The sequence below is a fragment of the Rhinoderma darwinii genome, chromosome 10 (assembly GCF_050947455.1).
Source record: "Rhinoderma darwinii isolate aRhiDar2 chromosome 10, aRhiDar2.hap1, whole genome shotgun sequence".
In the NCBI taxonomy this organism is placed as follows: domain Eukaryota; kingdom Metazoa; phylum Chordata; class Amphibia; order Anura; family Rhinodermatidae; genus Rhinoderma; species Rhinoderma darwinii.
The window spans coordinates 1,687,514-1,714,394 of NC_134696.1; the positions used below are offsets into that span (position 1 = coordinate 1,687,514).

At 48.8% G+C, this 26,881-nt stretch overlaps 1 protein-coding gene across 2 annotated transcripts; it reads left to right on the forward strand.

Annotated features, from left to right (window-relative positions):
• NFRKB (nuclear factor related to kappaB binding protein) lies at positions 1-26,304 on the forward strand. Of its 2 annotated transcripts, none has more exons than XM_075839119.1 (26): positions 1-208; positions 3,994-4,135; positions 5,623-5,824; positions 6,810-6,937; positions 7,035-7,209; positions 7,293-7,394; positions 8,764-8,837; positions 11,525-11,609; positions 13,688-13,874; positions 14,015-14,123; positions 16,616-16,742; positions 16,850-16,915; positions 16,998-17,077; positions 17,214-17,257; positions 17,340-17,400; positions 17,584-17,758; positions 17,841-17,947; positions 19,090-19,213; positions 19,294-19,373; positions 19,847-20,052; positions 20,130-20,385; positions 20,469-20,657; positions 21,080-21,757; positions 22,577-22,683; positions 23,351-23,486; positions 25,450-26,304. In XM_075839119.1, exons 2-26 carry the CDS (start codon positions 4,001-4,003, stop codon positions 25,573-25,575), a joined length of 3,759 nt encoding a protein of 1,252 aa, XP_075695234.1. In that variant the 5' UTR covers positions 1-208; positions 3,994-4,000; the 3' UTR covers positions 25,576-26,304. The 2 variants fall into 2 exon arrangements, with proteins under 2 accessions (XP_075695234.1, XP_075695235.1); XM_075839120.1 differs by having other exon boundaries at positions 19,850-20,052.
• The last annotated feature ends 577 nt before the right edge of the window (positions 26,305-26,881 follow it).

Consider the following 26,881-nt stretch of genomic DNA (forward strand, 5'->3'; position numbering starts at 1 on the left):
CTGCACACCGCTACATCTGGGCGGACAGTACTGCAAGATGGACAGCGGAAGTGTTTCCCACGTGTGCATGTTTGCTTCCGCCGGGTCACTTCCGACAAGGAAAGCGGAAGCCGGTACCGGGCAGGATGTTCCGAAAAGTTAGGAGCCGAGGGAGCCGGTGCGGGGGGATCAATGTCACTGAGGAGAGGAGGTGAAGAGACCCCGGGAGGTGAGAGCTCCGGCCGGAACCTGACCAATGCCACACCGGGGGGGCGCCGGAACCTGACCAATGCCACACCGGGGGGGGCCGGAACCTGACCAATGCCACACCGGGGGGGGCCGGAACCTGACCAATGCCACACCGGGGGGGGCCGGAACCTGACCAATGCCACACCGGGGGCAGATAGAGATGGAGGGTCAGGTTATATATTGTGTAGGGGGGGTATCATATCCTGGCGATATAGGGGGGTGTAGTGTATCCTGGAGATATAGGGAGGGTGTAGTGTATCCTGGAGATATAGGGAGGGTGTAGTGTATCCTGGAGATATAGGGAGGGTGTAGTGTATCCTGGAGATATAGGGAGGGTGTAGTGTATCCTGGAGATATAGGGAGGGTGTAGTGTATCCTGGAGATATAGGGAGGGTGTAGTGTATCCTGGAGATATAGGGAGGGTGTAGTGTATCCTGGAGATATAGGGAGGGTGTAGTGTATCCTGGAGATATAGGAGGGTGTAGTGTATCCTGGAGATATAGGGGGGTGTAGTGTATCCTGGCGATATAGGGGGGTGTAGTGTATCCTGGCGATATAGGGGGGTGTAGTGTATCCTGGCGATATAGGGGGGTGTAGTGTATCCTGGAGCTATAGGGAGGGTGTAGTGTATCCTGGAGATATAGGGAGGGTGTAGTGTATCCTGGAGATATAGGGGGGTGTAGTGTATCCTGGAGATATAGGGGGGTGTAGTGTATCCTGGAGATATAGGGAGGGTGTAGTGTATCCTGGAGATATAGGGAGGGTGTAGTGTATCCTGGAGATATAGGGAGGGTGTAGTGTATCCTGGAGATATAGGGAGGGTGTAGTGTATCCTGGAGATATAGGGGGGTGTAGTGTATCCTGGAGATATAGGGGGGTGTAGTGTATCCTGGAGATATAGGGAGGGTGTAGTGTATCCTGGAGATATAGGGAGGGTGTAGTGTATCCTGGAGATATAGGGAGGGTGTAGTGTATCCTGGAGATATAGGGAGGGTGTAGTGTATACTGGCGATATAGGGAGGGTGTAGTGTATCCTGGAGATATAGGGGGGTGTAGTGTATCCTGGAGATATAGGGGGGTGTAGTGTATCCTGGAGATATAGGGAGGGTGTAGTGTATCCTGGAGATATAGGGAGGGTGTAGTGTATCCTGGAGATATAGGGAGGGTGTAGTGTATCCTGGAGATATAGGGAGGGTGTAGTGTATCCTGGAGATATAGGGAGGGTGTAGTGTATCCTGGAGATATAGGGAGGGTGTAGTGTATCCTGGAGATATAGGGAGGGTGTAGTGTATCCTGGAGATATAGGGAGGGTGTAGTGTATCCTGGAGATATAGGAGGGTGTAGTGTATCCTGGAGATATAGGGGGGTGTAGTGTATCCTGGCGATATAGGGGGGTGTAGTGTATCCTGGCGATATAGGGGGGTGTAGTGTATCCTGGCGATATAGGGGGGTGTAGTGTATCCTGGCGATATAGGGGGGTGTAGTGTATCCTGGAGCTATAGGGAGGGTGTAGTGTATCCTGGAGATATAGGGGGGTGTAGTGTATCCTGGAGCTATAGGGAGGGTGTAGTGTATCCTGGAGATATAGGGGGGTGTAGTGTATCCTGGAGATATAGGGAGGGTGTAGTGTATCCTGGAGATATAGGGAGGGTGTAGTGTATCCTGGAGATATAGGGAGGGTGTAGTGTATCCTGGAGATATAGGGAGGGTGTAGTGTATCCTGGAGATATAGGGAGGGTGTAGTGTATCCTGGAGATATAGGGAGGGTGTAGTGTATCCTGGAGATATAGGGAGGGTGTAGTGTATCCTGGAGATATAGGAGGGTGTAGTGTATCCTGGAGATATAGGGAGGGTGTAGTGTATCCTGGAGATATAGGAGGGTGTAGTGTATCCTGGAGATATAGGGAGGGTGTAGTGTATCCTGGAGATATAGGGAGGGTGTAGTGTATCCTGGAGATATAGGGAGGGTGTAGTGTATCCTGGAGATATAGGGAGGGTGTAGTGTATCCTGGAGATATAGGGAGGGTGTAGTGTATCCTGGAGATATAGGGAGGGTGTAGTGTATACTGGAGATATAGGGAGGGTGTAGTGTATACTGGAGATATAGGGAGGGTGTAGTGTATCCTGGAGATATAGGGAGGGTGTAGTGTATCCTGGAGATATAGGGAGGGTGTAGTGTATCCTGGAGATATAGGGAGGGTGTAGTGTATCCTGGAGATATAGGGAGGGTGTAGTGTATCCTGGAGATATAGGGAGGGTGTAGTGTATCCTGGAGATATAGGGAGGGTGTAGTGTATCCTGGAGATATAGGGAGGGTGTAGTGTATCCTGGAGATATAGGGAGGGTGTAGTGTATCCTGGAGATATAGGGAGGGTGTAGTGTATCCTGGAGATATAGGGAGGGTGTAGTGTATCCTGGAGATATAGGGAGGGTGTAGTGTATACTGGAGATATAGGGAGGGTGTAGTGTATACTGGAGATATAGGGAGGGTGTAGTGTATCCTGGAGATATAGGGAGGGTGTAGTGTATCCTGGAGCTATAGGGAGGGTGTAGTGTATCCTGGAGATATAGGGAGGGGTGTAGTGTATCCTGGAGATATAGGGAGGGTGTAGTGTATCCTGGAGATATAGGGAGGGTGTAGTGTATCCTGGAGCTATAGGGAGGGTGTAGTGTATCCTGGAGCTATAGGGAGGGTGTAGTGTATCCTGGCGATATAGGGGGGTGTAGTGTATCCTGGAGCTATAGGGAGGGTGTAGTGTATCCTGGAGATATAGGGAGGGTGTAGTGTATCCTGGAGATATAGGGAGGGTGTAGTGTATCCTGGAGATATAGGGGGGTGTAGTGTATCCTGGAGATATAGGGGGGTGTAGTGTATCCTGGCGATATAGGGGGGTGTAGTGTATCCTGGAGCTATAGGGAGGGTGTAGTGTATCCTGGAGATATAGGGAGGGTGTAGTGTATCCTGGCGATATAGGGGGGTGTAGTGTATCCTGGAGATATAGGGAGGGTGTAGTGTATCCTGGAGCTATAGGGAGGGTGTAGTGTATCCTGGAGCTATAGGGAGGGTGTAGTGTATCCTGGAGCTATAGGGAGGGTGTAGTGTATCCTGGAGATATAGGGAGGGTGTAGTGTATCCTGGAGATATAGGGAGGGTGTAGTGTATCCTGGAGATATAGGGAGGGTGTAGTGTATCCTGGAGATATAGGGAGGGTGTAGTGTATACTGGAGATATAGGGAGGGTGTAGTGTATCCTGGAGATATAGGGAGGGTGTAGTGTATCCTGGAGATATAGGGAGGGGTGTAGTGTATCCTGGAGATATAGGGAGGGTGTAGTGTATCCTGGAGATATAGGGAGGGGTGTAGTGTATCCTGGAGATATAGGGAGGGGTGTAGTGTATCCTGGAGATATAGGGAGGGTGTAGTGTATCCTGGAGATATAGGGGGGTGTAGTGTATCCTGGAGATATAGGGAGGGTGTAGTGTATCCTGGAGATATAGGGGGGGGTGTAGTGTATCCTGGAGCTATAGGGGGGGGGGGTGTAGTGTATCCTGGCGAGATATAGGGGGGGTATCGTATCCTGGAGTTATAGGGGGGTATCGTATCCTGGCGATATATAGGGGGGGTTATCGTATCTTGGCGATATAGGGGGGGTATTCGTATCCTGGCGATATAGGGGGGGGTATTGTATCCTGGTGGGGGGGGGGGGTTATTTTTCCGCTTGCACTTGTCAGGACTGTGATCTACGTCCTGTGTTCCCTCCGGCAGAGGAGACATGGATTCCCTGGACGCTGTGGTGACTGATCGCCTGGACCTGGGGCCGTGTATGGACAATGATGGGACGGGGATCATGGAGCCGTGTTTACTGGGGGGAACGAGAGTCGATCTACCTGAGGATTTGCTGGAGGACGTGAGCACAATATATATATATTCCCCCACTCCACTCCTATTCTGTATAATTCTGTGATTTTCACCCCCCCTTCCAGCAGCTGTGGAACTACAACCCCCAGCATGCTCTGAGAGCTGCAGCCTGGCTTGGTAATGGTTTCATCCTATAATATAGAGCCATTTGTAGTCTGGTGTCCTCTTTGTTGCGCTTCGTACTGTGATCCCCATCCCCTCCCCCATCCACAATGATGGCAGTCGCTGCCCCGTGCGCTGTGAGGTCGGGCTCTATATCTCACGCTGACATCTTTCTAATGATTGAACCTTCCCTGCGAGCAGCAGCGTCACATGAGGGGTCTGAGGACAGGAGGGGTCTCTTGTATGACGTCATAGACCGCTGTGAAGTGACCCGGTGTTATTGCGCCATGTTAATCAGGATCCTCCAGTCGGATGATAGTGCGGGGATGTTACACGCTGAGAATATGGGGGATGAACTCCTCCAAACGTCTGCCCATTGATTTCAATGGGGAAAATGGCGCATAAAAAATGCCCCGTAAAAAGAAGTGCATGTCGCTTCTTGAGCCCTTTTTGGAGCCGTTTTTCATTGGGCCAATAAAAAACCGCTCCAAAAACGGCTGAAAATTAGAGGCTTTCCCTTTAAGAACCGCTCCGTAATTTTCATCCGTTTTTGAGTCGACGTGTGAACACAGCGCAAATGTTAATTACTCTGTAGTAAAAAGGTTCCAACAACTTTCTAATAAAAATTGGGCAGAAATAAAATGCAAAGTATAAGATCTCTGCTTGCTGTCAGTAAGTGGGAGCACTCTCTTAAGTCCAGACACAGGAAACCTGCACAGACCTAACACTTTTTGCAGCTGAGGGTCTGTTACAATTGTATCCAGTATAGACCATCCCCTGTGAGCTGAGCACATCAGTAGCACGCAGGGGGGCTGCAGTACGATTGCATTGTGTTCATGTGTGGAGACTCCTCCTGATGATGGAGTGTGGGGGTTGTGAATGTGCGGAGCGGCTGTCAGGAGGCTGCAGAGCAGGAGCTGATTCCACTACAGAGAATATTTGTGGGGATGACCTTAAGGCCGGGTTCACACGACCATGTTGCGTCCGTAAAGGACGAATCGTATTTCGGCCGCAAGTCCCGGACCGAACTCAGTGCAGGGAGTCGGGCTCCTAGTATCATAGTTATGTACAACGCTAGGAGTCCCTGCCTCTCCGTGGAACTACTGTCCCGGACTGAAAACATGATTACAGTACGGGACAGTTGTCCTGCACCGAGGCAGGGACTCCTAGCATCGTACAGGACTGTGATACTAGGAGCCCGGCTCCCTGCAGTGTGATCGGTCCGGGACTTCCGGCCGAAATACGTTCCGTCCATTACGGACTGAACATGCTGGTGTGAACCCAGCCTTAATCATGGTCTTCCTGGTAAGGATGATGGGAGTGATCGCTGGTTTATCTCTTTCTACTTTGACTTCCGTTTTTCTCCGTTCTCAGCCTGAGCTCTTCTTTGACGTGGTCGGCATGAACACCTGGCAGAACGTCTTATCGGACTCGCAGCGGGAGCACCTGCGCCAATTTCTTCCTTCCTTCCCAGAGCACAACACGGAGCAGCAGGAGCAGGTCGTCCAGTCCCTCTTCAGGGGGGAGAACTTCCGCTTCGGGAATCCCCTGCACGTTGCTCAGAAGCTCTTCCGGGGTGAGTTCATCATCTCACCTGCCAGATAATCATTGATGGTGTAATTGAGGTTTCGGCAATTCCCTAATTTATTTTGTCTTTCCGTTGGCTCGCTTTTCTCAAGGTCTCTGCTTGCTGTGAGTATATTCTTATTTACCTTCCCAGGCTAACAACCCATCCTGACCTTTCACTTCTCACTTCTGAGGGTTTGGTACAATTGTATCCAGTCTAGATAATCCTCGGAGATAAACATCCTGGACTCTAGACCGTCATTTTACCTGCTCAGATACATTGTAGCAGAACAGGAGAGCGGTCAAATGACAGGACAGACTGTCAGCACCAGGATCCAAACATGATTATTTCCATTCAATTACAGCAAGCAGAGATTTTGAAAAAGTTGAGCAATAGAAAAACAGAAAGTTGCTAAAGTTTGACTTATTTAAAGGTGTTGTCCATTCTCTAAAAAAAAATTGATGGCCTATGATCAGGGTAGGCCATCACTATTTGATCGGTTGGGGTCTGACTGGCAGGACCCCCGCCGATCAGCTGTTTTGAATGGCCTGTAGTGCTCGTATGAGAGCCGCTTCCCCTTCATTTCCTTTACTGCTCACGCTGTAAATTGCTGACACGGCAGAAGCAGCGGTTCTCCGTATTACACCCTTCCCCCGTTCACCTCCATGTAATACTGTGAACAACCACTTCAAGTGTCGGTGATTTGGTGTGAGCAAGTGACAGGAACACGAGTACTGCGGCCCCTTCTAAACCGCTGATTGGCGGGGGTCCCGGCAGTCGGAAACCGATTGATCACATATTGATGGCCTGTACTGAGGATAGGCCGTCAATTTTTAGGGACTGGACAACCCCTTTAACGAAAAAGCTTTACTCTATATGATATGGGATTGTGTGGCCCAATTGCCAAAATTAACTACCAGTTGATAAAGGGGGCGTCGGGATTACTGTAAACCTGTTACCTACATTTTCTTCCCCTCCCTTATTTCTATGTCAGACGGTCACTTGAACCCGGAGGTGGTGAAGTATCGGCAGCTGTGTCTCAAGTCCCAGTACAAGAGGTACCTGACGTCCCAGCAGACGTATTTTCACAACCTACTGAAACAAATCCTGGCGTCCAGGAAGGTAACGACCCGTCTCCCCGTCTGTCGTGGTTGGTGCCGCCTCTCTGGATGGGTCACCCCTGTAAGAGGGAAGTCTTTTTGTTTTGTGGGGTTTATAGGAACTTCTAGATGTTGCGAGGACGAAGGGTCTGGACCCGGTGATGAAAAGAAAACCGTCCTCCCTGCGAAACTCTCCGGAGGAACGAGAGAGGCGGGCGCAGCGACGGTACCTGAAGATCCTGCGGGAAGTGAAGGAGGAGTGCGGAGATGCCACGCTCTCCTCTGAGGAGGAAGGTGAGGGTCTGCAGCCCTGGACATTAGTGGGTGGTCTGTGCCCAAAGATGTGGATGTAATAAAGTCTCTCCCTTTATATTTAGACTTGAGCTCCTGGTTACCGGGGTCACCCACCCAGTCCCCCGGAGCTGCTGTTCCTCTGCGCTCGGTCTCCACACTTTCCACGCAGGACATGAAGACTGCAGGTGAGCCGGGCTTGTCCTCCATCGATGATGGACTGATGTGTCTTCAGCAGAACTTCGTTGTCATCCATGGCCAAGACTCTCCGGGGGGGGGGCTGTGTTTTAATCAAAATTTCTTAAAGAAGATCCAGTGGGAACAACTTTCCATGTCCGCGTTCCCGACCTATGCAATATATGAAAAACCAAGAATTGGCAGGCGCCGCCTATCGATGGAGTGCAAAGTCTGTGCCCAAGAACAAACCACCAGGGCAACGTTTATTTACATGACCCTCAAATTGTATCAAATCCGTAACAACGTTTTTTTTATTGACACCAAAAAGACAAACTAGATAAAAACGTGGTATACAGAAATTTACACCGTGATCCGTAATTATATCCACTGTAAAGTGCGCACTCCCCCCCCCCCAGCTAGATCCGACCTGCATCTTTGCATTGTATGTCACATTTATTCTTGTCTTATTTTAGGAATTACCAAATGTATTGAAGCGGGATTCTTATCCGGGCCGTTTGTATCCGGCGGGTCTGATGTAGTTTGGGGGGGGGGGGGTGCGCACTTTACGGTATCTTATTATGGGTCACTGCCTGAGTTTTTGTATGCAACATTTTTAGCTTGTTTGTCTTTTTGGTGTCAATAAAAAGTTGTGTTACTGTTTTGGTTAAATTTTTGAGGATTATGACACGTCTTTTTTTGCCCTGCTTTCTTTCTCTGGTAGTTTTTGCATTGCCCACCTGACTGTATACCACACTCTACACATCTCTTATATATACTGGACTTACTTTTTGAACTGCTGCCTTGTCTGTGCTTTAATAAAGCCCCCATCTTGTGTTTTTTTTTAGATTTCCCCAGCTTTCTCTTCCTCTCTGCTTTGCTATCAATCTCTTGATGCTTCAGCACAGCATCACATTGCCTGCTAAAGACCATACCATTTCTTCATGCTGGGGGACGCTGTGATTATCATTCTCTCTATATTCTCCTAAATAAGCTGAGACTCCATAAGTATACAGACAGGGAGGCCGCACTATATTCTTCTACACCTGTGTGACTAAGTATCCGTGGTAGCTGATGATAGAAGTTTCTGTCCTCCCCTGTGATAAAACTGGTGTGGTCCAGGAACGGCTGAAGCCTGTAATGGGTGACGCACAGATCTCCATAGACTCCAGTAGAGAAAGTAGTCACCGAGTCACACCGCTGCTAAGCAACCGTCCCAGTCTGATATATAGATATAAATAACAGGCGAGAGACGGTCACATGGAGCACATGGGAAAGTTTAGTTTTGGCCAGAGTTTCCCTTAAATATCCCAACAATTGTAAATGTTCTTGGATCTGGACTTTAACCCGCTGTTTTTTTGTTTTATTTTTTATCGAACAAAGACAAAGTTGAACTGACGGAGCGCGACTTGAAGCTGTTGCTGCGAAAACATCGTGAGAAGAGGAAACACCAGCCGGTGAGTGTCGTCTCCAATCTGCAGCGCGAGAGAAGATTCTTGACTAACGGGATTTTATCGCGTTTTGCAGCAGAAAGGGGCGTGGCTTAAAATGCTAATGAAAAATACTGGTGTAAACTGAGCCAACCAGGCGGGGGTATGATGAAAAGCGTATAACGTGCCGCTAGATGCGCCAAATTTATCATACAACATACGCCACTTTACACTGTATAAAATGTGCGCAGCATTAGTAAATGCCCCATTGCGTGAGGTTAACACTCCCAACCTCATCCTGCCTGTCCCTGGACTCCACTACAGCCTCATCCACACCTGCGTTAGATCCGTTAGGGGCCCCTGTCGCAGATCAAGCCGAAAATACCTGAAACCACGGACACCCCCGACGGAAACTTGACAGAACCCATTAAAGTCAATGGGTTCCGTCAGCCGCCAGTGGTGTCCATCGTGTAACGGTATCGGCGCTTTTGGCCTTTCCAATATTTTGGTCGTCTGATCGAGCAGAGCAATGAAAAGCCGACTGCTGGTGTGAACCGAGCGGCTTCTTCTCGTAAGGCCAGGATCACACACGCAGTTTTTGTCACAGGTTTTTTTTTGTTTTTTTTTTGCCACCGCAGAAGTGGGACAAAAAGAATGTAGATGCCTTCGTCTTATTTTTTTTGGGGGTTCACTTCTGACTTTTGCTAAAAAAAAAAACTGAGCCGACAACTGCCTCAAAACGGTGTGTGTGAACCTGGCCTAATAGGAGCTGTAAAGTGAGGATGTTCCCTGTACCGCAAAGAAATCAAAGGCGTTTACTGTCCGGTTTACACCACAAGGTTGTTTTTTTTCAGTTTTTCGCTTTTCCACTGCACCCAGCACTTTTTAATAGAGGGGGTGTGGCTTTATGAAAGGGGCGTGGCTTACTCTGCCGATCAATTTACCATAATTTAAATCAGAAATTGGCCTAAATGATCCAAATCTCTGAATTTACTTTCTGGCACAGGAATGGCCAGCGGTGCCTATAATTTAATAAATCAGGCGCGTTGTACTGGGATGTTTTTGATTTTAAGATTGGCGGAAAAAACGTCAATCCATTAAAAATAAATCCCCCAAAGTCTCGTAGAAACAGGACTGGGACACGATGTACTGATGGATGGGCGACGCCGTGTACTGATGGATGTGCGACTCCGTGTACTGATGGATGGGCGACGCTATGTACTGATGGATGGGTGACGCTGTGTACTGATGGATGGGTGACGCTGTGTACTGATGGATGGGTGACACTGTGTACTGATGGATGGGTGACGCTGTGTACTGATGGATGGGTGACGCTGTGTACTGATGGATGGGCGACGCCGTGTACTGATGGATGGGCGACGCTGTGTACTGATGGATGGGCGACGCTATGTACTGATGGATGGGTGACGCTGTGTACTGATGGATGGGTGACGCTGTGTACTGATGGATGGGTGACACTGTGTACTGATGGATGGGCGACGCTGTGTACTGATGGATGGGCGACGCTGTGTACTGATGGATGGGCGACGCTGTGTACTGATGGATGGGTGATGCTGTGTACTGATGGATGGGTGACGCTGTGTACTGATGGGTGACACTGTGTACTGATGGATGGGCGACACTATGTACTGATGGATGGGCGACACTGTGTACTGATGGATGGGTGACACTATGTACTGATGGATGGGTGACACTATGTACTGATGGATGGGTGACGCTATGTACTGATGGATGGGTGACGCTGTGTACTGATGGATGGGTGACGCTGTGTACTGATGGGTGACGCTGTGTACTGATGGATGGGCGACACTGTGTACTGATGGATGGGCGACACTGTGTACTGATGGATGGGTGACACTGTGTACTGATGGATGGGTGACACTGTGTACTGATGCATGGGTGACACTGTGTACTGATGGATGGGCGACACTGTACTGATGGATGGGGGACGCTGTGTACTGATGGATGGGCGACGCTGTGTACTGATGGGTGACGCTGTGTACTGATGGATGGGTGACGCTGTGTACTGATGGATGGGCGACGCTGTGTACTGATGGATGGGCGACGCTGTGTACTGATGGATGGGCGACGCTGTGTACTGATGGATGGGCGACGCTGTGTACTGATGGATGGGCGACGCTGTGTACTGATGGATGGGCGACGCTGTGTACTGATGGATGGGCGACGCTGTGTACTGATGGATGGGCGACGCTGTGTACTGATGGATGGGCGACGCTGTGTACTGATGGATGGGCGACGCTGTGTACTGATGGATGGGCGACGCTGTGTACTGATGGATGGGTGACGCTGTACTGATGGATGGGTGACGCTGTACTGATGGATGGGCGACGCTGTGTACTGATGGATGGGCGACGCTGTGTACTGATGGATGGGCGACGCTGTGTACTGATTGATGGATGGGCGACGCTGTGTACTGATGGATGGGCGACGCTGTGTACTGATTGATGGATGGGCGACACTGTACTGATTGATGGATGGGCGACGCTGTGTACTGATTGATGGATGGGCGACGCGGTGTACTGATGGATGGGTGACACTGTACTGATGGATGGATGGGTGAGTTCTGAGGGGTTCCCATCGCTGTCTGCACCAGTGGCCACGAGGATTGATTCCCCCAATAATGTGCAGGGAGATCCGTGTAGATTACGTGACGTCTCGTCTCTCTGCTGCAGGATCATCCGGATCTCGTGACGGAAGACGTGACCGTGAATGACATCATGACTCGGGTTAATGCCGGCAGGAAGAATTCTCTGGCAGGTAACAGGCGACTGCAGGAATAACCGTATATCCGGAATAAGCTGGATGAGGATAAAGGGGGTAACGACCCGGGGCCGCCGCACTACATAAAAAAACTGCTCTTCTTCTTCTTCTTCTTCTTTTTTTTTTTTTTTTTTGTTCGTTTTCTTGAGGTTGCACTTTTGAAGTGTTTATTTATTTTTTTAAACCTGCAAATTAATTGCTCCCAAAACTGTCTCTACGCAAAACGCCATCACTGCGCCACATGTATTTACCGGTATTTTATGCGAGTGCGGTATTTATAAGTGTCTTTGACTGCACCTCTTTGATCATGTGATTACTTGCTTTAAGCTTCGGAGCTTCCCCTGCTCTTTCAGTGGCTTTCTGGCCGGTGTTGTCATAAAGGCCACGTAAATCTCTGCAGGGCGTTACTTTTTTCTCTTTTAATAAACGGCTCCGTGTGATTGGTGTAACTTCATAAATAGTTTTTATAAAAAATTTGTTTTTTTGTTTTTTTTTATTCTTTATACAGAGCAGCTGTATCGTTCGCTTTAACCTGAATCAGTCAGTTCTGCGGACCTGACAGGAGCAGAATTTAGTGCTAGATACAGCTGTAAGGCATAGAGAATACAGAGCAGCTGTATCTCAAAGTAAAGCACATTTTTTATAAACTCTTTATAAAGTTACACCAATCACACTGACCTGTTCATTTAAAAAAAAAAACCCCCATCAAAGGTTTACATTGCCTTTAACACTGGGTTTGTACAGTCATCTGATGTAGGAAAAACGAACTAAAAATTCATAAGCTTGCTGACTGTTTCCAATATCCACCAGCAGAATAGTGAGTGCAGCTCTGGAGTATAATACTGGATGTAACTCCGGATCAGTACAGGATAAGTAATGTATGTATGTACACAGTGACTCCACCAGCAGAATAGTGAGTGCAGCTCTGGAGTATAATACAGGATATAACTCAGGATCAGTACAGGATAAGTAATGTAATGTATGTACACAGTGACTCCACCAGCAGAATAGTGAGTGCAGCTCTGGAGTATAATACAGGATATAACTCAGGATCAGTACAGGATAAGTAATGTAATGTATGTACACAGTGACTCCACCAGCAGAATAGTGAGTGCAGCTCTTGGGTATAATACAGGATATATCTCAGGATCAGTACAGGATAAGTAATGTAATGTATGTACACTGACTCCACCAGCAGAATAGTGAGTGCAGCTCTGGAGTATAATACAGGATATATCTCAGGATCAGTACAGGATAAGTAATGTAATGTATGTACACAGTGACTCCACCAGCAGAATAGTGAGTGCAGCTCTGGAGTATAATACAGGATGTAACTCAGGATCAGTACAGGATAAGTAATGTAATGTATGTACACAGTGACTCCACCAGCAGAATAGTGAGTGCAGCTCTGGAGTATAATACAGGATGTAACTCAGGATCAGTACAGGATAAGTAATGTAATGTATGTACACAGTGACTCCACCAGCAGAATAGTGAGTGCAGCTCTGGAGTATAATACAGGATGTAACTCAGGATCAGTACAGGATAAGTAATGTAATGTATGTACACAGTGACTCCACCAGCAGAATAGTGAGTGCAGCTCTGGAGTATAATACAGGATGTAACTCAGGATAAGTAATGTAATGTATGTACACAGTGACTCCACCAGCAGAATAGTGAGTGCAGCTCTGGAGTATAATACAGGATGTAACTCGGGATCAGTACAGGATCAGTAATGTAATGTATGTACACAGTGACTCCAGCAGCAGAATAGTGAGTACAGCTCTGGAGTATAATACAGGATGTAACTCGGGATCAGTACAGGATAAGTAATGTATGTACACAGTGACTCCACCAGCAGAATAGTGAGTGCAGCTCTGGAGTATAATACAGGATGTAACTCAGGATCAGTACAGGATAAGTAATGTAATGTATGTACACAGTGACTCCACCAGCAGAATAGTGAGTGCAGCTCTGCAGTATAATACAGGATGTAACTCCGAATCAGTACAGAATGTTAAAAGGTGAATATACTTTGAATGGTGTTTTTTGATCAGCGGCCGCCTTGTTTTCAGCACTTTTTGACCTGGCTACTATGAAGAGAAGAGTGAAAGAACGGGATGAAAGGAAGAAAAAGAAAATGAAACCTATTAAGACAGAGCCAGATGATTTCCCAGAAGTCACTGAAGAAGCAGACATGATGCCAGCGCTGCTGCCCAGTGATCCGCCTGTACCCGTCACCCTGACTGCAGTGAAGGAAGAGTGAGTTTCCTTGGCACGCTCAGATAGCTTCTTCTGTGGATCTCCCAACCCAAACAGTAGATAAGAGCCCCCTCCCCCGACTCTGCTGCCTCGTAATTATTGATCTTTCCTGACCATCTTCCCCTTGTCTTATTTTGTAGACCCATAGAAGACGTGAAGCCGCCATTAATGATCAGTGAGAATTCTGCTAGCTTCTTTACTCTGTTACTGGACATTCTGGTGGTGGAAGGCCCCTCCAGTCTCATGCTGGTAAGAACCATGAAACAAGTGAGAGGTTTATTTACATTGTATTACATACAGATATATACAGCTCCCATAGAGTTACATGATAACATTCTGCTGCCTGTAGTCCCCACTAGAGGGAGCTCCCTACATACAGATATATACAGCACGCATAGAGTTACATGATAACATTCTACTGCCTGCAGTCACCACTAGGGGGAGCTCCCTACATACAGATATATACAGCTCCCATAGAGTTACATGATAACATTCTGCAGTTACCACTAGGGGGAGCTCACTGCATACAGATATATAAAGCTCCCATAGAGTTACATGATAACATTCTGCAGTTACCACTAGGGGGAGCTAACTACATACAGATATATACAGCTCCCATAGAGTTACATGATAACATTCTGCAGTTACCACTAGGGGGAGCTCACTACATATAGATATATACAGCTCCCAAAGAGTTACATGATAGCATTCTTCTGCCTGCAGCCACCACTAGGGGGAGCTCACTACATACAGATATATACAGCTCCCATAGAGTTACATGATAACATTCTGCAGTTACCACTAGGGGGAGCTCACTACATATAGATATATACAGCTCCCAAAGAGTTACATGATAGCATTCTGCTGCCTGCAGCCACCACTAGGGGGAGCTCACTACATACAGATATATACAGCTCCCACAGAGTTACATGATAACATTCTGCAGTCACCACTAGGGGGAGCTCACTGCATACAGATATATAGAGCTCCCATAGAGTTACATGATAACATTCTGCAGTCACCACTAGGGGGAGCTCACTACATACAGATATATACAGCTCCCAAAGAGTTACATGATAACATTCTGCAGTCACCACTAGGGGGCGCTCACTACATACAGATATATATACAGCTTTCATAGAGTTACATGATAACATTCTGCTGCCTGCAGTCACCACTAGAGGGAGCTCACTACATACAGATATATACAGCTCCCATAGAGGTACATGATAACATTCTGCAGTCACCAGTAGGGGGAGCTCACTACATACAGATATATACAGCTCCCACAGAGTTACATGATAACATTCTGCAGTCACCACTAGGGGGAGCTCACTGCATACAGATATATAGAGCTCCCATAGAGTTACATGATAACATTCTGCAGTCACCAGTAGGGGGAGCTCACTACATACAGATATATACAGCTCCCATAGAGTTACATGATAACATTCTGCAGTCACCAGTAGGGGGAGCTCACTACATATAGATATATACAGCTCCCACAGAGTTACATGATAACATTCTGCTGCCTGCAGCCACCACTAGGGGGAGCTCACTACATACAGATATATACATCTCCCATAGAGGTACATGATAACATTCTGCTGCCTGCAGCCACCACTAGGGGGAGCTCACTACATACAGATATATACAGCTCCCACTGACCTCTGTACTGTCGGGTAGGAACACTAGGCGTAAACACTGGATTTTCGGGTAGTCGTGTGAGTGCGATTTTAACAAATCTCATCAACACATAGCCGACAAAAGCGTACATAAATTGACCTGCGGAATTGCGGTTCTTCTGTTGCAGGTTTTTCCCACTGAATTCAATGGGACGGTAAAAACGACACGGAAAAGTGTTGTGTGTTCTATCTTTGGTGGCAAAAATCACAAACTTAAAAAAAAAAAAAAAAAAAATTATTCATTTCAAATTTTATTTTAAATTTGATCTTCCCCTGACTTTAGTCCTAGTGACACGATCCTCTATTCTGAGCGCAGTCCGGCCTCCTGGACTGACATTTCATCACATGTGACTGATGCAGCCAATCAAAGGCTACGACGTCATCTCAGGAGGCCGCACTGCGCTCAGAACAGAGGGACGCGTCGCCAGGACTATGGCTGGGGGTAAGTAAAAATAATTTTATTTTTTTATTGCTGCGGGATTTCCGCCATGCCGCCCGCCCCTTAGTCCACCTCAATTTGGTGAGTTTTTTTCGGACAGAATTGCGTGCTGGATCGAGGGCAGATGCGCTGTGTAGTTTTACGCGTCATCCCCACCCAGTGTGTTTGTATCTATAAGCTTTTCTTCCTCGTTGATCGGTGGTCGCTGGCAGAAATAATTTTCTCATTTTACTCTGTGTGGAGGAGAGTCGTGGATTTCGGGGTCTGTATGAGAGATCTGGTGCTCCGGCCCCTGTAATGGTGGGTTTCCTCCTACACTTCATAAACATAGATTGACTGCCTATAAATTTGGCTTTCTTTCCTACACTGACACAGTGTAACAGACCAGGAGTCCTGGACAGGCGGGAGGTTTGTGCAGTGGTTTCCCTTCACTGATCTCAAGCTCCTCAGCCATGAGAACTGTTCGGCTGGGACTGGTTTTAGTCTCTCCATGTACACAAGAATTTTACCACTCGCTGACAGCAAGCAAAGATCTTTGTAGTCTTCCGTGCAGCGGGCCCCATGGGCTGACAGGTCAGGTGTGTCATAATGTGCGATGTTGATGATTTGTGTTGCAGTTGGAGGATAAGGTGTCGCACTGGCAGTCCTCGCCCGCCAGCACCCTGAACAGCTGGTTCTCGGCAGTCCCAAACTGGTGCGACGTCGTCCATTCTGCCCTCCTGTATCTGGGGGGGGACAGTAAAGGTGAGAGACGCAGAATCTGAGGTCCAATCATCTGAGACTGCAGGAAACTGACGCGAAGCGACCGGATGTATGTGAAACGCGTCACTAGTTGTATATTCTCTTCTCAGGGGCTTCGTCCGGCTTCACTTCTTATGTGGAATTCAAGGAGAAAACCCAGCAGTGGCGATGCCTCGGTGAGTCCCTGACGCCTCGCGCCTCCCCTCCCCCACCGCTCGTTGCAGTGAATGGGGCCCTGATTTTCCCTGTGTTGTTCAGGTCCCCCCAGTGATTTGGAGAAGGAGCTCGTGGCTCTGTTTCACCTCTGGTTGGAGACGAAGGATCACGTATTCCCCAAGGTGAGAGCGTCGGTAACGATGGGGTTATTATATTATAATTCTGGCAGTCGCCCCGCTGAGGGTGACGGCGTCGCTGCGGTTTTCTTCCTTTTATGTGACTTGTAATGATTTTCGCGGTATCTGTTCCCTTCTCCAGGAGAATGAAGAAAACGCTGACATGGGAATGCCGGTCCCCAGGGTGTAAGTAACGCGGTCGCCGCTTATCTCGTGTTAGTTGGGGGGGGTTGTTCTGTATTTATACTCGGATCTTGTCGTGTTTTAGGAGGACGGACTACATCGTGCGGCCCAGTTCTGGGGATGAGAAGCGTGTCTTCCAGGAGCAGGTGAGACTCTGGGGTGCTAGTGACGCCCCCTCCAGGTGTGACGCTGATCGTGTGAAGGGGTCTCTGCTTCCTCCGTAGCTTTCTGGGGGATGTTTCCTCGTGTTCTTCTTTGAATCTTTTATTTGAGTTGTGGGTCTCCGGTTTCCCTGCCGTCTCTTCACTGGTTTATTTTCCCGCCCGCAGGAGCGCCACCGCTATCTCCAGCCTCACAAAGCCTTCACGTTCCGCATGCACGGCTTTGAGTCGGTCGTAGGTCCCGTGAAGGGCGTGTTTGACAAAGAAACGTCGCTGAACAAAGCTCGAGAGCACTCCCTGCTGCGCTCCGACCGCCCGGCTTATGTCACCATCCTGTCTCTGGGTAAGCGGCGAGATGAGGATTGGGGGGTCATTAGAGTAGATATTATTAGTAATGACCCTGTAACGGCTCCTTTATCCATTAGTGCGAGATGCAGCCGCCCGGCTTCCTAATGGAGAAGGGACACGTGCGGAGATCTGTGAGCTGCTGAAAGACTCCCAGTTCCTCGCGCCGGACGTCACTAGCGCTCAGGTGAGTTGCGCTGCGGCCGGCCAGGACTAGAACCGGCACGCTGTGATCACGGGCATGAACGTCAGATTTGCTTCACCCGCAGTCCAGTCCTCAGGGTCACAGTCTGCAGACTTCATGGTCGCGCTGTCTGCCGGTGTCTGTGCGTCCACTTATTGTACGATGTCACGTGGCCACCGGTTTCCATATTGTTTACATACAGCTGCGAGGGAAGCACTTAAAGGGCCAATCCAACATGAAGGGGTTATCCGGGACTTCTAAAATTCTACAGCAGCGCAAGGGATGGTGTAAAGTAATAAACTAGCGGATACCCCCTGAAGTGCCTCTGCCCCTCCACAAAAGTCTGGCGCTGAGGCTCCCGGAAGCTCTGCAGCGATCCCATTCCGTTAATCGTTCACGTGCCGATGCCGCCATGAATGGCCGCTGACCGCTTCAGGATCTTCTGGGACCAGAGCGTCTTAGCATGGGGCCTCTGCAATGGAGCGCGCGGGGGGGGGGGCACTTCAGGGGGTCTCTATCTGCTGGGTTATTTCTTTATACCACCCCCTGCCCTGCTGCAGATTTTTAAAGTCCTGGATCTCCCCTTTAATCACTATATAATGAGCTTCTGCAACTGTCTGCTAAGCTTTGTTTCAATTTTTCACCATTTTCAAGATCTCTGTTTGCTGAATAAATACATTGATCTAAGCAGCCTGGACTTCAGACCTGATGCATTTTACCTGCACTGACACATTGGCACAGGGCAGGAGATTGATTTGTACTGCTAATGTGTTTTAACTCATAGAAGACTGACTTGAGTGGAGATATTGTACCAAACCTTCAGCTGTGAGCTATTAGATCAGGAGTTGAGTTTTTCAGCCCCTAGATTTAAACAGTGAATGTTAGCATTCACTGACAACAAGCGGAGATCTTGAAAATGGTGAGGAATTGAAAGACCGTCTCGTGTGATGAATTCTGGTGTTATGTAGAAATCTACAGGAAAAGCCTAATTTGCAGAATAAATGTGATCCCCGGGGGCGCAGCGCTGGTTCTGGCTCAGGGACCGGACTACTTGTTACCAGCTGAGATGCTCTGCGGTGACCCCTGGGCGTTGTTCTCGTGCGGTTTTCTTGCACCGTCTCATGTGGTTGCTTTGTGGTCATCAGGTTAACACGGTGGTGAGCGGAGCTCTGGACCGGCTGCACTATGAGAAGGATCCGTGTGTAAAATACGACATCGGCCGCAAGCTGTGGATCTACCTCCACCGAGACCGCAGCGAGGAAGAGTTTGGTAAGAACTTTACTCCGAGCGTCCTAGACCTCACCCGCTGCAGTCCCAGCCTACATTGTCACTTCTGGTTTATTTTGCAGAGCGGATCCACCAGGCTCAGGCGGCAGCGGCCAAAGCTAAGAAAGCGCTGCAGCAGAAGCCGAAGACTCCGTCAAAGATCGTACGTTTCACGACCTCTCCTTTATATCTGTAACCCCCGACATTTCACAAAGTCTCCATGTACATAAAGCTTAATCCTCCTATAATGAAAAGTTCTGAAACTTTTTAATAGACTTTCTGGTTAAATTCCTCTATTTTTAAGATCTCTGCTTGCAGTCAGTGAATATGAATTTTTTTGTTTACCTAGGAGCTGAAAATCGGTCCTTACCTAAAATGACTCATCTGAGGGTTTGCTACAGTTGTGTCCAGTGTAAACGATCCTCTGTGAGCCAAACAACCTGGACTACAGACTGGTACATTTTACCTGCACTGATACATTGTAACAAACTATCAGAACAGAGAGATCTGTGTTTAGCTCACCAGGATTGTTTACACTGATACATGATATTGTGACGATGGATCCGTTTTCTAGGTGAATAAATTTATCGCTGGGTTTCCAGATTCCATGTGACAGTATTTCCATTATTTTCTCAGAAGACCAGCAGCAAGGAGTTCTCAGTGAAGAGCGCTGGTACCCCAGAACCATGTCCCCTGACCCTGAGTGAGTGCAGCATGCCTCCGACCCCCGGAACACCAAGTACCCCAGCTCTTCCAGCAACACCATTGTCTCCTTCCACATCTTCTGCCATCAGCAAAATTGTTACCAGCAGCATGACAGAGCCCCAAAAATCCAGTCAAAGGTAAGACCACCCCCCACAGGCGCCAGGTGACTGGTACCTCTCACTGTGTTTCATTAAAAGGGTCTTTGTCTCCTTAGCGTTCTCCTGGTGTCTTCTCCGACCATACCTCACCTGAGCACATTGCTGACGACTCCTGTGACCAGCCAGGTGACCACCGTGACCCCCGTACCTGTAAGAACCGCCGCTCCAGCAATCCCGCAAGTGCGAATAGTGACTGCTCCTGCAACGGTTACTCCCACTCCTAAAGCCGCCATTGTGTCTCAGCCGCTCTCCCCAGCCATGTCCCACGTCAGATTGCCGGTCACTTCCTCTGCCAGCAAGGGGTTAACGCAGGTCAGGAGGAGTCTTGTCTTGGACATCGTTTTTCACCAGAGGGTTATGGGTGAATATTCTCATTACTGTCTCTTTAAATCTAGATTGTGACCATGCCGGTGAAGTCTACGCCGGCTGCTCGTTCTGGCATCTCGGTGACCACTCATGCCGGTATTACTGTCACCACTTTGGCTTCGTCTACGGTTGTCGCTTCCAAGCCGGTGGCCAGTTCTCCCGCAGGTTCTGCTCCAACTATCCTGCAAAGCATCACTGGCCAAAGCATCCTCAAACAGGTAATGCAGGGGGCGCTCCGATCTACAGGTCTGACCTGACGGCCGAGATCTCTCGCCTGCGTTCACTTCCTACCAGGGCATTCTCTTCCCTGTGGGGGTCTCATGTCCTCGAGTGGGGACGGGATGTAGCGAGAAATGTGCAAACGTCCAAAGTTATTGCCATAAACGGTTGTAAAGCTCAGGTGCAGCTTTTCAAATTTTGGCTTTTTTTGCACTCCAAATAGTCTTGATTTAAAAATCTTCATTCTCCCATTCCACCTCTCTAGTTCTGTATCCCCCCCCCCCCTTTCTATTGAATCTTTGGAAAAAGTTTAAATAAAGAATTCACCAGAAATCTATATCTGTAGTGTCTGCAGTCCGGTCCCCGTGGCTCGTTGATCTTGTGTCCTGACATTACATAGAATCTTTCTCTTCACCACCAGGTGGCGCTGTCTGGACAGCTCGGCATGAAGTCCCCGTCCTCCAGTCTTCCTCTGTCCACCACCAATCTCCGGATACAGGGCAAGGATGTGCTGCGTCTTCCTCCCTCTTCCATCACCACTGATGCCAAGGGTCAGACTATTTTACGAATCACACCTGACATGATGGCCACGTTGGCCAAGTCCCAGGTTACAGCCATGAAGTTATCGCAAGAACTTTTTTCTGCCACCCCAGCAACTAGTTCCAGTAAAGGACTCCTACAGATGACCCCGAACCCTTCCTCCCCCTCCCCCCCGGCTCCTGCTACAATCAAAATGACCCCAGAAGTTAAACCATCTGATGCGGGCAGCTCTGGGTTCAGACTGATGCCGGCTCTGGGGATGTCTCTAGCCGATCAGAAAAGCAAAGTCACAACCGGCACTGAGACCAAATCTGCCACCACCATCCGGATCGTGCAAGGACTCGGCGTTGTCCCCCAAAAGGCTGCAGCCACTCAGAGTATTACTGTGACCGCCAAACCAGTCCCTGTGGCATCCTCCACTCTGGTCAGTCCTGTTCACACCACTACAACTGTAAGCCTGACGCCTGTGACCAGCATTGGGACTAAAACTCCACAGACCGGAGTCACTATGGGGGGAGCAGCAGCCGCCGTACGGCAGATTCCGGTCACCGCTCAGCAGGTGAGATCACCGAGGCCTCCGCAGGTGTGAAGTGGGACTCGGGTGAGCAGGTCGGCACATTCACAACAGCGGAGGCCGGGCACATTCACAACAGCGGAGGCCGGGCACATTCACAACAGCGGAGGCCGGGCACATTCACAACAGCGGAGGCCGGGCACATTCACAACAGCGGAGGCCGGGCACATTCACAACAGCGGAGGCCGGGCACATTCACAACAGCGGAGGCCGGGCACATTCACGAAACTCAAGGGAGTCTTCACATCCGCTCCCACAGAGTGTGTGTGTGTGTGTGTGTGTGTGTGTGTGTGTGTGTGTGTATATATATATAGTGTATATGTATTTTGTACCGCACCGTTCATTGAATACATGTAGAAGTGGGGGAGGGGATCCGCTCGCTTGTGTTTATTTACAGGCTTGTTACGCCAGCGTCCGTAATGAGTCCTTGAATTTCCGCGTGATTTATGGCGACACTTTATAAGGCTCTGTTCACACGCTAAACTAAAAACGTCTGTAAAATACGGAGCTTCAAGGGAAAACCGCTCCTGATTTTCAGAAGTTTTTTACGGCCGTTCTTGGAGCGGTTTTCTATAGTGACCTGCACTTCTTTTTCGCAGGCGTCTTTTTTTCGTGCTGTTTTTCGAAAATGAGGCATAAAAAAAACACCCCGTCTACCAAATCACCTGAGCGGCAGCATTTGACATTCAGCAGTTTGGGAAAGCTGGGTGACCACTGGGGGAGCGATGAAGGCCGAGATGTGGCCAATAAACGGCTGGATTAGATATTTTCCCGTTTTTTATTTAAATTTTTTTCTTCTTTTAGGGAAAACTTCCAGCGAGGATCACCGTGCCGCTCTCCGTGCTCAGTCAGCCCATGAAGGGGAAGAGCGTTGTGGCTGCGCCAATTATCAAAGGCAATTTGGGTGCAAAGTAAGTGTTGTCTGGAGTCGTCACCACGGTAACAGCCATGAATCCGAACCAGGGATACAATGCGGAATAATGACTGTTATAGGGGTAGTCCCAGGACCGATCATCTACAGGGTCAGTGACGATTGTCTAAACTCCGGGGGCCTCTCTGCTGAGACCCCCACCAATAGTGAGGACAGATCCAGTGAGAAGAGTGGAGCGGCAGTCAAGCATCTCTCCGCCACAACCCCCCCCCCCCCCCCCGCTCCATTCAATGTCTCCCCTGTGGATAGTTGGTGATTGTCCATTTTGGGAATATCCCTTCAACTAGGAAGTGTCACATGACCACATCGTTGGCGCTGCATGACGGGGGATGGGGGGGGGTCGGGTGCCGGTGCCTCCGCTCTGTGGCCGCGTCCTGCGATCTCAATCAGAATTGTAGAAATTAATGTTCTGAACCGCCGACTCCCAAAATGAGTGAAGCTGAAGATTTTATGAAGTGATTTTATGTGAGAGACGTCAGAACTTTTCACTGTACAAGACGAGTGTCCCGGGGTCTTCCCAGAATCCTCGCTGTTCCTGGGCGTAGTAGATGGAGCCGCGCTCCTCAGAGGCCGTGATTGCAGGTTGAGGTGGATTTTCTATGAAGTTCAGGGGGGGGATGATCTCATGTCTGTGTTTTTCTCTCTAGTATTAGTGGACTGGGACGGAATATAATCCTGACCACTGTGCCAGCCGGGACCAAGCTCATCGCCGGTAACAAACCCGTCAGTTTCCTGACCACTCAGCAACTGCAGCAGCTCCAGCAGCAGGGACAGGCCACTCAGGTAAGAGGAATCCCTGGAAACATCACATGGACAAGTGACGTTCTGCTGACCGGATGTTTTACCCATTTTCACAATGAAACATTCCAAAACATGCAGGAGGGTTGACAGCGCTGTAATTCCCTCTTATAACCACAAGATGTCACTGTTCTCAGGCTCTGATATTTTCGGTCTTTGCTTATTTGATGACATTATCGGCTGTTAAAATGCGGATCCGTCATCAGCCTGCTGGTCACGGCCTCTTCACATGTGCGTTGCCATCCGCTTTGGGGTTCCGTCTGAGGTTTGTTGGGTTAACCCCTCAACGGAAAGGCAAACTGAAACCTTGGCTTCCGTTTCTCTCACCATTGTTCTCAGTCGACTGCGCTATTGATTCTGTCAAAACGACGGAACGCTGTCACAACAGTGACAAACGGAAACATTTAGCAACGTTTCAGTCACCATGGCGATCAATGGTCAGGGAGACAGAAGCTGAGGATTCTGTTTGCCTTTCCGCTGAGGGGTTCACACGACTGACACCTCCGAGGGCCACGGTGATGTGAGCACCGCCAAGAGCGGCCCGTTACAGGACAGGAGCGGCTCCCGGGGACTGCACCCCTGACTGACAGAACTCATCACTATGATCCGCTCTATTCCTTGTCTCCTATTAGCCAAACTGCACAATATATATATTTTTTTTTTTGTGTAATTTTTGCAAATGGAAGTCCGGACCGGTCCTGTAATGTGCGGCATCTTGAGGTGACGGATCCACTTTAAAAAAAAAATGATTTGCAAAAGTTTTCATTCGCTGGCATGTCCGGTATGCCATTTAAAACGATCAGATTCTTAGCAGCAGCCTGAAACCGCAACTTTGTTAGTATCACTGCTTGCTGGTAAAGGGGCAGTTTGCAGCCTGTTGTGTCATGCGGGAAGTCTCTGAAAAGTAACGTTTTCCGGGGCCACCTCTGGTTGTAATGAGGGGGGCTCCTCGCCACAGTCGCAGTTTTCTAGACCCTGTCGAAAAATAGGTCAAATGTTTGTATCTCACTAAATGGTTTTTGTTTTTTTAAGGGGCGTGGCTTATTGTTTGCGGGAGGAGTTGTAGTTTCTAATGGCGCCGTTTAAAGTGCCATGTAATGTGCTGGGAAACGAAAAAAAACTTTGCAGGCTGAAATTGGAAAAAACTGCGATTTACGTCATTGTTTTTTTAATTAATTTTTTTATTTAGATTTTACGGCTTTCACCGTGTGGTAAAAACAACTTAACTTTATTCTGTGGCTCAATCCGATTACGGTGATACCAAATAGTTTTTTTTAAAGTCGTAAAACATAAAAGAAAACAAAGTTTTTGTTAAAAAATTCACCACATTCCAAGAGCCCGAGCTTTTCTATGGCTTTCGTCGTGTGCATTAAATGCTGTATTGTAATACGGCCCCCCCCCCCTCCCCCCGCCATCGTTAGATTGCTGGTACAATACACCGCGATACTAATGTATTACAGTGTGTAGTCCTTTTTACAGGCAGGGTGAGGCCGAGTGAAGGGTCTCCTAGGGCCAATTATTAGGCTCCTGAGCTGCCATGACAACCATCGGCCCCCCTCAACTTCTCAGATGCTGTGGTCGCAATTGACTGCAGCGTTTGAGGGGTTAAACTGCCAGGAACAGCGCGCACTGTATTCCCATCCGTTAGTCCCGGGTGTCCACTGACACCTGCTGCAGACAGAGCGCGCTCCACACATCACCCCCCGCAGCAGGATGTAATGGCGTGTCGTGGTGCGCGGAGGGGTTAAAATGACCAACTGAAAGCGAAGCCGACTAAGCGTCGGTATACGGAAGATCGTCCAGCAAGATGCGCCAAATTGTCACCGCGTCGTCCACTTATACACTTGGTTCATATTCAGACTGTCTGGTCTAAATCTGATCCTGTGGCTTTTTATTTACTTTTTTGTGTTAATTAGTAAAAATGAAGTTTGTGTTTAATTTCCGCCAGGTGCGAATACAGACCGTCCCCGCCTCACACCTGCAACCGGCCGCCTCTCCTGCAGCTTCCAAGGCCGTGTCCACTGTTGTCGTAACCACCACCCCTCCCCCTAAACCAGCGACGGAGCCGCGATGACTGGGAGATACTGACATCATAGTGACCGCCTCCCGCTGATGTGTGAGAGAGAGCGTCAGCTCCGCGGTCCAATATCTCAAGACACAAGGTTTTCCCGGCATCCTGAGGCTTCGCCGTCGACTACGGTTTTCATTCTGGCAAAACGACGGCTCCGGGACACAACTGAGACCAACAAACCATCGGCACCGGGTCCGTCACCATTGAAATCAACCTTTTGGTTTCTGTTTGTCAGTCAGGGTCCCGCTCCGACTCAGACGGAACATCAGAACGTGACCGCGGCGCGGGTGTGAACGAAGACGAACAGAAGAGCAATACAATGTGGAACTCAGAAGACGGTGCTGAGGAATTGTACAGATCCCGGTGGACTTGGAAAGAATTTGTGTTTGGACTTTTATGTTTTTCTGCTGTAACAACAAATGGTGAAAAAAAATTAATATATATTTGCCTTTTGCTTGTAAATGTGAAATATATTTAAGAATCAAAAAAGGATTGTGCGGTGTTTATATTGTGAAGGTCATGTGATGGACGCGGGTGCAACTGTAACGATCCCTGCACCTGCGTCCATCACATGATCAGAGTGGTCTCCACTGGAAGTAAACAAATGTTCCCACTGGATAAAAAGAGATCTTAACCCCTTAGTGGCCGCTGATACGCCTTTTCACGGCGCTGCATCGGAATAAATAAACAGCAGAGAGCCGTTAAATGTCCAGAGGCAGCCGAGCGCTGGGGGGGGGGGTCCCTGCTCGGACGGGTGCGATCTATATGAATGTCGATCTCACCCGTTTAACCCTTCAGATGCGGTGCTGAATAGCGAGCGCTGCATGTGAGTTTTTTTCGGGGAGAGGGGGAGAGAGAGAGAGAGGGAGGAGGGGGGGGGAGGAGGGGGGGGGGGGAGTTCCTCATCCCACCAACACCCGGCGAGAAGATCGCCGAGTGTCTGTCTTTTATGGCAGCCGGGGGTCTAGAAAGGGTCTGCCTGTGGTGAATGCCGGAGTCTCCTTATAGGACTAGTAAAAAATACATGAAAAACACACTTTTTCCCCTTACAAAATGCTTTATTATTAAAAAACAAAGTAAAAATGTTGCACACATTTGGTATCGCCGCGTCTGTAACGACCCCGACTATAAAGCTGTTACGTTATTTCACCCGCACGGTGAACGGCATAAAAAACCAATGCAAAAGTTGCTTTTTTCTGTGCATCGTGCCTTAAAAAAATGTGATAAAAAGTGATCAAAATGTCACATCTATTCCAAAATGGTACCGATAAAAACTACAAGTCGTCCCGCAAAATAAAAGCCCTCATAC